Genomic DNA, 11776 nt, shown 5'->3' with positions numbered 1-11776 from the left:
AGGTTATAGCCGGAAAAATTGGACTGAAAATCCCATTGGTCAATAGACGGTCTTGACTACAGCGGCAACCTGCCATTGGCTAATATGTCCTCACGAGCCGGCGGCCTCTAGCATTGGCTGGAACGGGTGTACGTTACGTTCGTTATCATAGAGTTATATCTTGTAGGTAGGGGATTTTGGCTGTATAACCATTCTTTTTCAATTATAGCGTTCTTGTTGGCTAGATGCCGCTCTAGGCACTACCCGTTCTCTCTATCTTCAGGCGTTGTAATTTTACAACGGAAGTGCAAGTCAAGCGGATGTGAGCTCGCGAGGCTTTCGGGCGTACCGAGAAGCGCTGGGTTCGGGACCGCCGTGGCTTCTCGTGTGCGGGCTGGTGGAAGACCGCCGTCATGTCGGCTAGCGCCGTCTATGTATTGGATCTCAAGGGCAAGGTGTGTGGAGAGGGGATGGGCCTTCCGCGAAACCTCCAGCTGCAGGGGCAGTCTATCAGCTGTAAAGTGTAAATAAAATAAATGCTTTCAGAGAGGTAGCTGCTCTATTCTGCGGTTTAAAAAACAACAACAGTTAAGGGCATTATAAATAGGAAAGGCTAAGCATGGTGTTAAGTTTTTGCTTTGCTAGAAACGTGGAATTCTGATTTTAAATAGAATATTCGGGGAAGGACTTAAACGGAGCCATGCCAGAAACTCACCATATGTCCACATTTCTTTGTTGTTCTGTTCTCTCCCTCACTAAGTCCCTTTAATGCACCCCACCATTGAATGTCTCTTCTTCTCTGCTATTGAGAGAAGGAAGAAAGGTGAAATAAGCCACAAGTTGAATCTGTTTAATGTTATTCTTGTTTATGTAATTCTATCTTGTTGTTCTGTAAAAGAGAATTGCTGGGAGGGACAGTATCTGTTGCTCTTTCCTTGGGATTAAATTTAGATTCATATCACTAGTGGCCTAATTAAATGAGCTTCTAGCCGTTACACTTCCTACTTGAAACCAGTTGCAAGAAACCAGTTGCTATTTAAAGCTAGAGGGTTGTTTAGTATCGAGAATCAGTGAGGTTCTGGTACTATAGCTGGTTAATTGAAAAGTGGTTTCTTTTGTAGCACATACAAACTTGGCTGAGGCAACTTTCATGAATTTTACTGTTTCAAAAACTGCTAATAAATGTCTCTATTGTTTTAGGTTCTTATCTGTAGAAATTACCGTGGAGATGTGGATATGTCAGAAGTAGAGCATTTTATGCCTATACTTATGGAGAAGGAAGAAGAAGGGATGCTCTCACCTATTCTGGCTCATGGAGGTGTTCGCTTCATGTGGATTAAACACAACAATTTATATTGTATCTTTTGACACAATAAGGGTTAATGTGCTGACACCTTGATCTAGGACTCCAGATAGTGAAGAAGGCCAATTTTTAGGAATCTCTTTAGCCAAACTTTCCACTTCAGACTTAATTTTTAAAAAAGGCTCAAGTTAATAACTAAATTAGTCAAAAGAAAGGCAGTTTCCCTCATTATTCACATGCTAATCTTTACTTTGTTCTCATAAACTTTTTACTTATTATTATTTATCTCTTAAGAAATACTTTCCAGCTTAAAAAAAACACTAAATGGAGGTCTAGATCAGGGGTCACCAACCTTTCAGACCTCAGGGACCACTAAATTCAAAATTTTAAATCCCACAGACCACTAATATGATCTGCCTAATGACCGGCTGGGTGGGTGTGACTAGGTGGTCATGTGACTGGGTGGGCATGGCCAACTTGATGTCACTTGCCTCGAGGGGTGCCTCACTGGCCTCTACTCGCTCCTCCACTCCCAGCCACTCCTTGCCTCCCCGCCCGGGCTCCTTAGGGCCCCAACAGGAAGCAGTTGTTGGAGCTAAGCAGCCACCATGAGAAAGAGTTGGCAAAACACACTCAGTTCAAATTGGATCTGGCCGAGAAGGAGGCTCAGCAGAAGCACCTCACTGAGGACTACAAGCATAGGCTTTCCAAGCAGAGGGATGACCTATGGGAGTGCAAGGCCAGATACTGGTGCCTGGAGGCTCAGCAGGCTGAGATGGTCAGCCAGTTCCAGGCCATGAGGCAGTCCCACTGGAACAAGGTCCTCTGGCTCTTCGCCACCAGCAGCAATTCCCTCCAGCCTTCGCCCAAAGCCCCACACCAGGAGGGTGAAGCAGACCCCAAGTTAGAATTTCTGCCCACCTCCGACCTGCACAAAAAGACTGCACGTATCCGGCCCAGGGGCCGTAGTTTGAGGATTTAGTGCAATATAAAAATGCAAATATTTTTTCTGTGGACCACCAAAATTTTCTCGTGGACCACCAGTTGGTGACCACTGGTCTAGATGATATTGGAGAGAGTTGATCAGGTCTGAATTCACTAAATCTGGTTAAGGAAAAAAGAAAAACAATTACATCAACCTTTAAATTTCAGAATTGGGAGAGATTTCAAAAATGATCTACTCTAAACCCTGCTCAGGCAGAAAATTCCCTATTGCTATATCTTGTCATCCATTTACTTACGTTCTAGTGAAACAAAGTTAATTGCCTTCGATTGTTGAAGATTTCGTGCTATGAAGAGAATATGAAAAGCAGTTGTAAAGATCTGCCTTCAATAAGCTCTGACTTTTCAATGGCCAGTCAAATATAAATGAGAAGCATAAAAGCAGGAAATTCATATTGATGTCAAATTTTCTGTTACTTGAATTCATTAGTACTAACCCTCTCCTTTAAAAACACATTTTCCTATGTGACAATCTTTTAGATAGTCAAAGATTGCTTTCAGATCATTTCAATTGTCTCCAGACTAAATATATGCAGTTCCATATGTTTAGCCTGGTATCCATCTGATATTGAGCCTTCTAATTTCTTTTTTTGCCTTTTTTTAGACTCATTTGAATGTATTAATATCTTTCTTAAAATACAGAGCCTGCAATTGGACATAATATTGGTCTGTCCAACAGAATAACTTGTTCCCTATAATCTAGATACAGTACTTTCATTGATTTTGCCTAGAAAGACATTATTTTAGTGAATCTTTGCAATTTTGAATCAGTGCATTTCTGGTTAGGATATGTCTTATAAAATTTTTTGATACAAGTTAATAGTTTGCAGGAAATTAAGTAGGATGTTCATTGAAAAAGAAACTAGTAAAATCTAAAATATAAAGAGGAATAACTTGGAAATACAAATATCTATAAGCTCCTGAATATGCTATCCCAGTGGTTGCCACTTCAAAGAAGAATGCCTGTGTATCTCTCGTGTTCTCATTTCTATACAAGGTAGTTCAGGTGAGTGTGGCATTGATTCTATTATTCAAATTCTGAGATTTAGTTTGGGGTTTATTCTCTAGAGTGAGAAGTAATTGTGATTATATCAACAACTTTTAGTTTAGAAAATAATTTGATAATGAAATTGGAATTTTACCATATAGGCATATTGCATTCCTTTTTAACTTTTTATTTCAGGTCTTTTCTGAATATTTCAAGGAACTGGAAGAAGAGAGCATTCGGGATAATTTTGTGATTATTTATGAACTGCTAGATGAGTTGATGGACTTTGGATATCCTCAAACCACAGATAGTAAAATTTTACAAGAGTAAGAATGTGGCTTGGAGCTAAAAGACTCACATTTTCTGTATATTTAATAATCCCAATTCAGGATGGCTAAAACTGTCCTTTATTTAATTGGTATAATCCTAATTTAAATAAATCTCTAGGATTAAAATATGCAGATACTCGTATTTTGAACATCTTGCCTGTGTTGATATAGATACATAACACAAGAAGGCCACAAATTGGAAACTGGAGCTCCACGTCCTCCTGCCACTGTTACAAATGCCGTGTCTTGGCGTTCTGAAGGAATCAAGTACCGAAAGAATGAAGTCTTCCTGGATGTCATAGAATCTGTTAATCTTTTGGTATGTCTATGATTACAAATCATAAAGTGGATTGTGTATGTGTGTGTGAGAGAGAGAGGAGGGGAGAGAGGGAGAGAGAGAAAACAAACTCTCTGAAAGTGGGAGCATCTTCAAAAGAGTCACTCTAGATCTTATGGTCCAGACAGATTTATTATTTTACTGTTTTGGCCTTCTCAGCAGATTTTCAAGACCTTTGGAATTTCTTTTCTCAGCCCAGAATTGCTCAGTGTTTAAACAAGAGCTGATTTCTGATCACTGTACTGGAGTTCAAGTTTCAGAAAGGTCCAGCAAAATTCTTTGAGTCTCTTTAATTTTAATAATTATGTATATTAGTGGGATGAAACACTGAAAAATTATAAGAGAATGACAGAGAGAATCTTAGTTACATAGAGACTCAAACATTGATTCAAGTTCCTTTTATTTGCTAATTGACAGATCTTAATAAATAAAATTGTTTTTTGAGTCTCTAAATAGTTGAGATAGCATTCACAGCAGATAATCCACCTGGCCTTGCTTAGGTACCGCCAGTAAAAATGATTCTACTCCATCCAGGCAATTGGTTTATTTATCTAAACCTTTACTGTCCAGGAGGCACAATGGCTCAGGTGGTTAGGACTCTGGGTTGGAAGTAAGCAAGCTCATGTTTGAGACCTGTTCTGGTGTGCTGCCATGGGGCAGGGTGAATTCCTGTCCTTCATTCCAGCTCCTGCTGGAACTGGGCATCCTCTGGAGAACAGTGATGTCACTGGCTAATCCTTTCAACCCAGAAACACCTCAGTGCTCCTTACATGAGTGTCATACAAAGGTTTACTGCAGAGTATCTACTTTTTGTATTTCTGTATGCGGATGTAGAAAACAAACCCACTACATCATCTGAGTAAGAGTGCTACAGATTCTGATCACTTTTAGGAGAAGGAGCTGTTTGAAGAAGCACTACAGCACATCCAGCAGTGTTGGACTTTTCTTTTGCTAGAAGTATTTAGTGTGAAATCACTTATGATCAGCTGAGGCCATTAGATCCATTTCATGTGTACTGTTGCAAAACCCAGATGTTTTGCATTCTTCACTTACATTACATTTATTATAACGTATCACTTTATGTTGATCACCATGGAATTTCATCTTGTTAGTTTTGCCTGTGAGTTTCTCGGTATTTTGAAATGTGGACACGCCCCTCCCTGCCCTTCAATTTCAGGTTAGTGCCAACGGGAATGTTCTGCGCAGTGAAATTGTTGGATCCATCAAAATGAGGGTTTTCTTGTCTGGAATGCCAGAGCTTCGCCTTGGCCTGAATGACAAAGTCCTCTTTGATAATACTGGCCGTGAGTATGTCTGCTTCTTCTGGGTTACCTGCTTGCCTCTCTCATTCCCTGTCCTTGCAGCCTAATTTTAAAGAATTATACATGTGGGGAGGACTTGAAGGACATAAATGCTTGAAGATGTTGCAAGGCTTAAGGCATCCATCTGGCCCTTTAAACCTTTTTTTTTAAAGTGCTGAATTGTGACTGTGCTTGTGCCATGGATTGCTGGGAGGGTGACTGGAAGCTGCAAATAGGGTGCTACAGAGCTGCATGTGGACTGCTAACCCATCATATTAAAAAGCAATGTCATTACTAGAGTCATTGTACTAGAAAGGACCTTATGAAATCATCCCTTTGAACTCCCCTGTACTAATTGGAATTGTCCCAGAAACATTTTGTATTAACCAATTTAATTCTGTCCTCCTGTCAGTTTCTTCATTATGAAACTTAGAGGTTCTCAAAATGTGCAGTATCATGACCTCTTAAAATGATAAATTAATTTGTGAGTAAAATAAAATGAAGCTGCTGTTTTGACATACTACTAAATGAGCCATCCCACCAAACCAGCCTGGGGCCTTTTCTCTGCTTTGCCTGGTGAAATCCCCTGAGGACATTGCCAAGCACAACAGGAGAGAGTTTTGACACCACTCCTCCTTTGCTTGCTCAACAAAACTGCCACCATCCTCTAATAGCAATAGCACTTAGACTTTTATACTGCTTCACAGTGCTTCACAGCCCTCCCTAAGCAGTTTACAGAGTAGGCATATTGCCCCCAACAATCTGGGTCCTCATTTTACCCACCATGGAAGGATGGAAGGTGAGCCAGTGAGAATCGAACTGCCAAACTGCTGTCAGCAGAAGTAGTCTGCAGTACTGCATTCTAACCACTGGCTGAGCCACATGACTAACCAGTGGCTCATCAGTCCGACTATGAGAACCCCTGGCTTAGAGGGGCAGAATTAGGGGCAGTAAGTATAAATTCTGTCCTTTACTGGGATGTATTTGTCTTCTGCATGTGGCTTGTACAGGGGAACTTCTCTGCACCTGGTTATGCAATGCCTCTCTTTATAGCGGGGATTGATTGCTATTCTTTAGGAGAGGAGGAGGTCTCTAAACTTAGCTTGGCTCCAAGTACAGCTGGCTGAGGAATTCTGGGAGTTGAAGTCCATATGTCTTAAAGTTACCAGGTTTTGGAGACCCCTGCTTTAGGAAATCGGCCTAGGGTAATTTCAGCACAGACCTATTTCTATAGCTTCCCCTTGTTGCAGTTATACTTTCCAAGCCCGGGCTTTTTCTTCTATCTCCCTGACAGGCGGCAAGAGCAAATCTGTGGAACTGGAAGATGTGAAATTCCACCAGTGTGTTCGTCTGTCTCGTTTTGAAAATGATAGGACTATTTCATTTATCCCACCCGATGGGGAATTTGAGCTCATGTCTTATCGCCTTAATACCCATGTATGTGTGTTTTAAATCTTGGATTACAATCGTTTCTCCCACCCACCCACCCTTTTTTTTTTTTTTTTTTTTTTTTTTGGTTCTTTCTTTTGAAGAGTTTGTGGCAGGGTGGATTTGATTTAAATCAACTCGATTTAAATCAAAAATTTTAAAGAGCAACTGCCTTCTCTGTCCCGCAGCAGCTCCTCCTCTGACCTGCAGTTGACTTGTCGACAGCCCCAATATTGCAGAATATACAGCCTCATGCAACATAACTGAGCTCCATTTCATGCTGAATAAACTAAACTAATGTACCTTAAATAGAAAACTATCTTTAGATAGATTTTTACTCCAAAAGCATTTCATTAAAATATCAAATTAAAATTTGATTAAAAAAAAACGATTTAAATTTTAAAAATCCGATTTTTTTGATTTTTTTTTAAATCGATTTTTATCCACCCTGGGTTTGTGGCCTGGTTTGTGACATCTCTGACATACCTGGTGGGTGAAATGGGTGGAATCAATAAATTGCTGCATGTTGGATTGCTGCTGTATAGGATAGTAATGAAGGTGAAGTAATCCTGGAAAGAAAGTGCTGTAGCCTTGGGTGGCTTTATAGACCAATCAAGAGACAAGTGGTACTGTGGGTTCAGTAGCCATGGGTATCTTGGGTTCTCTGTAGGGGGCTTCCTTTTTCCCTAGAAATGAAGGAGAAACCAGTGAATCCTCTAGCACTTGGGGAGCCAGTGATGTGATAGCAGTTTACCTTGTCATCTGCAGGTAAAGCCTCTAATCTGGATTGAGTCAGTTATAGAGAAGCATTCCCACAGCCGCATAGAGTACATGATCAAGGTGAGTGGAATCCAGAGACTCTTTCGGCCCTTTATGGTCCATTGTGCAAAGCAATTCTGTCCCCAAAGGTTCTAGAGAAAAGGTGGCAGGCTGTTAAAGCACCTTGGAGGCCAGGTTTAGACACACAGCTAAAATCTCAAAACAATTTCAAAGGGCTCCAATGTCCATCCCTTGCTATCTTTCCCTACTGAGCATACAATAAATGTTGAAAATACATGGTTGTTAAGGAAAAGTGAGCAAACACGGGCTGCGTGTGGCCTCGGAGCACACTTTGCACTATTAAGTTATGATGGCTCATTTTTATAAAAAAATCTAATAAAACGATTGAAAGAACAGGCCCAACATTTTTAGCTTTGCCATTTTGGTTGAAAAAGAGGCCAGGAAAATATGGGTTCTTAGCCAATAAAATAAGACCATTTTATTCAAACTAAGCACAACTTACCCTAAGCTAGGCCTTTTGGAACAGTTCTTGTGGAGAGAAAGGCACTAGAAAAAAAATTAGAAATTATACTTTTCAAATTACTCAGTTTATTTGGGATTGTACCTTCTATAGCAATTTTGAAATCTTTTTAGGCCAAGAGTCAGTTCAAGCGCAGATCTACAGCCAATAATGTGGAGATTCACATTCCTGTTCCCAATGATGCCGATTCACCGAAGTTCAAAACCACAGTTGGGAATGTCAAGTGGGTTCCTGAGAACAGTGCCATTGTGTGGTCCATCAAGTCTTTTCCAGTAAGCTCATTGATTGTGAACATCTCTGGGAGGAAGGCCAACTATATAAAAAAAAGCTGTATGCATTTTATTTCTAAAGGAACTTTGTCTAGAACGGTTCTTATTCTGTAGCTGCCTAACTGTTCAGAGCAAGGTTCATTAGCTCATGTCAAAAGAACTTTGCCCGGCCTAGCAAGGTTTAGTTCACTTCCATTGATCCCATGGAATTCTGTCTTATCACGCTGGATAGAATTGCACAGATTTTGTGGAACAGATGATTTTTCTTCAGCTCTTTGGCGTAAGAAGCTCTGAAAGGTGGGATAAAATGAAATTCGACTCTCTGCTAACTTACAGGGAGGGAAGGAGTACTTGATGAGGGCCCATTTTGGGCTCCCAAGTGTGGAAGCTGAGGACAAAGAAGGGAAACCTCCCATCAGTGTGAAGTTCGAAATCCCATATTTCACCACATCTGGAATTCAGGTAAGAAGGCTATTCTTGTGGGTTCCTTGCCAGCCTATATGGGATTTCAGTGATCTTGTCCACTATGCTTCATGCTGCTGCTTCTCCTTTATCTGTCCCACCCCTGTGAATATGGGAAGCAAATGGACTTCTTCAGACAGAGGCTGAAATTTTACTTGTGTTTCTTTCTAGGTTCGTTATTTAAAAATAATTGAGAAGAGTGGCTACCAGGCATTGCCTTGGGTCCGCTACATTACCCAGAACGGAGGTATGTGAAAAGACACTTTGCTTATTAGATACTTTCAAGTGGTTTTGCAGCCACAAAATGAGGCTGGTATATCAAGTGCTTTACCTGGTGGGTGTCACATGGTGTATGGATGGTTTCCATGTGCTTGCAGTAAGAATGAGGTCTAGGTGGGGCTGAATTTGGTTAACTAACCAAGAGCTCTTATCACGTGTTTCTCCTGGGATAAGGAATGGGACTATTTATTCGTGCCAGAAGCTTCGCAATTAAAATAAGGCATACTATACAACATAAAATTTATAATAGAAAATAGAAGCTTAAAATATATGTGTTAGACCATGGGTGTCAAACTCAAGGCCTGCGGACCGTATCTGGCCCGTGGGGTGTTTAGATCTGGCCCGCAGGGCTGTCCTGGGAACAGCGAAGGACCGGCCTGCGGTGCCTCTGCCAGCAAAAATGGAGCTCAGGCCGTCACAGGTGCACCTTACACGAGTGACGTCGAGCTGGCCACGCCCCCCCGACCACGCCCCCAGCCCCCCCCAACGTCAAAATACAACTCTGATGCGACCCTCAAATGAAATTGAGTTTGACACCCTTGTGTTAGACAGAGCTTACAACAAAACTAGGAACATTAATTGCGCAATTAATTAAGGGGTGGGATGGTTAGTATATAGTCGAGCATAGTTTTTAGAATTAGATGATCCTATGTAAAAACCATGGGAAAAAAGTAAGGCCAGGGGTGGAATGGTGATTGGAATCTTGGAGTACCAATCAGGAGACCATTTTCAATTTCTTGATCAGAGAATCCACCAGGGGGCTTTGGACTAGTCACTTTTTCCCAGTCTAATAGTTGCTGTTGTAAAGGTAAAACGAAAGGCAATTTTTCACATGCCTCTTTCCATAGAAAAATGCCTGGATGCTTTTTTGGTAAGTGGTAAGGAATGAACGAGTTTTTCAAAAAAAAATGGAGTAGAAGGGCTCTCTATGTATAGGTTCATAGCTCCTCATTACCGAGTTCATTAAATTTTCTTTTCATCCTAGATTATCAGCTTCGAACACAATAACGTCAACTCAGCTACTGCGGCCAAGAAAGTAATCAATATCCCTGGTCAGAAACATGTTTGGTGCTTGAAGGTGTGGGCCAAGGTGGTCTTGCTGGCTGGAAGTGGAATCAGGCTGTGTCCCATATCCAGCTGTACTTGGACCAGTGTTTAGTGCAGACCTCATGAATGTTTTTTTTTTCTTGTACGCCCTGTTCAGTGTTGTTTTTTGTTAGGAGTAGCTGTTGCCTTGAAACAAGGCCAAGAGCCAATCTTGGGAAAACTTGGCTGGTCTTATTTCTTTGCTTCAGAAATTGGGGACTATTCGTCCTCCTTTCTGAAGTTTTGTGAGTATTAGCTGAGCTCCTCTTGCCAACCATTTGCCTGCTGATGTGTCTTAATGCTAGTTAAACTCTGGTGACATCTTGAAATCAGTTTTGTTTGCATTGCTGGGTTGTTTTTGCAAATTAATTATCTACAACAGACTCCCCAGATGCAGAGTTTACAACATGCAAAGTCATTTGCTCGATGGCGCTCGGTTTAAGAAAGAACATGAAGTTGGTGTCACAAGGTGTTCTTAACATGAGGGCGGGGGCTTAAAATGGATGCCTGACACCACCACCCCTGTCCACTTCTGAATCATCTAGCCGAGAAGAACATCCTATCCATATATCTTTTTCAAGCAGCAACTGAGATGATCAACATGCAACTGAAGTCTCTTTGTGGAATTTGTAAGATGATCTGCTTCTCCGTAAAGAAAAATCAACCTGTATATAGAAAACTTACTTTGCCACTGAGAAAGGTTTTAGTTTTTTGGGTTTTTTTGTGTGTGTGTGTGGTTTTTTTTTTTTTTTTTGTCTTCATTCCTTGGACAGTTTCTGTGCATAGAGGGTCGTGCTTGGGAAGCCTTCTGCCAGCTCCTGCTTAGCTTTCAAATGGCACAGTCATCTAGGTGTTGCAGTATCTGGTGATTGTGAGAACAAGGCTATATAATCACGGTAGTTCCTGTAAGAATGCCCAAGATGGTAAAACAGACGCACAGCGTCTTGTGAGTGCCTCCTCTAATCTAGCCCCTTTGGGGTGTGTTGGGACCGGAATTCCCAGAACTGCCACTTACCTATCTTGCCCCTTGTAGTTCCAACACAGCCTTTCTCAATTGGCTCCCACCACATATCAGGAAAGGCTGCTCTAGCAGAACAAGCAAGTGCCCCCCAAAATGGTTTTAGGTCAAAGATTTTGCTGCCTCCTCACTGCTTCCTTTAGAGCAATCCAGCATTGAGGTCTGCTCAGTGGCAGTTGGTCACTTCTGATAGAACACAAAACATTACATACGCTCTTTAGCAACATATGTCTGCTCACAATTTGGCTCTTTTTTTCTTCTAAAGAGTTGTGTGGTTCAAATTAATGATATACTTGCAAAGATTACATTTAAGTGCTTGCTTTTTACAAAGTGGATTGGGAGAAGCAATCAACGTGAAGTTGGGAATGTGATGTTTGCAGCAAGACCCGTCAGTTCCTGGAAAAACAGCCCTAGCCCGTTACTTGTAACCATGAAAAATCATACGTTAGTTGAACAAATGTAACTAATGGATTGATTGGTACACTTTAATCATTCACAGGTATATTTTTGCCCATAGTTGCACTTAAAAGGACCATGTTTGAGATGAGGCCCTCCTGGAGTTGCTAAATTACAATTTCTAGCAGTCCTAGTTGCAGTAATCATGAATCGTAGCGCTGTAGCTTGCAGTTTTTGTCAGAATGATGAAAGCGCTATCCCACTGCAGGATCACAAGTGCCACCCCTTGGAGATATTGT

The 11776-nt window shown here is 41.2% G+C and overlaps 1 protein-coding gene across 1 annotated transcript; it reads left to right on the top strand.

Moving 5' to 3' along the window:
* The first annotated feature begins 189 nt into the window (after positions 1 to 189).
* AP1M1 (adaptor related protein complex 1 subunit mu 1) lies at positions 190 to 10770 on the top strand. Its single transcript, XM_070931722.1, has 12 exons — positions 190 to 434; positions 1180 to 1336; positions 3223 to 3290; positions 3468 to 3598; positions 3773 to 3920; positions 5116 to 5242; positions 6534 to 6676; positions 7436 to 7507; positions 8081 to 8239; positions 8573 to 8698; positions 8870 to 8945; positions 9963 to 10770. The coding sequence occupies exons 1-12, from the start codon at positions 393 to 395 to the stop codon at positions 9983 to 9985; spliced, it is 1272 nt and encodes a 423-aa protein (XP_070787823.1). The 5' UTR covers positions 190 to 392; the 3' UTR covers positions 9986 to 10770.
* The last annotated feature ends 1006 nt before the right edge of the window (positions 10771 to 11776 follow it).

This window comes from Pituophis catenifer, unplaced genomic scaffold, assembly GCF_029215685.1.
Source record: "Pituophis catenifer annectens isolate HBS135680 unplaced genomic scaffold, rPitCat1.0.hap2 SCAF_1, whole genome shotgun sequence".
Lineage (NCBI taxonomy): Eukaryota > Metazoa > Chordata > Lepidosauria > Squamata > Colubridae > Pituophis > Pituophis catenifer.
The sequence above is the reverse complement of the archived record's forward strand: the minus strand, read 5'-3'. Positions and strand labels throughout refer to the sequence as shown.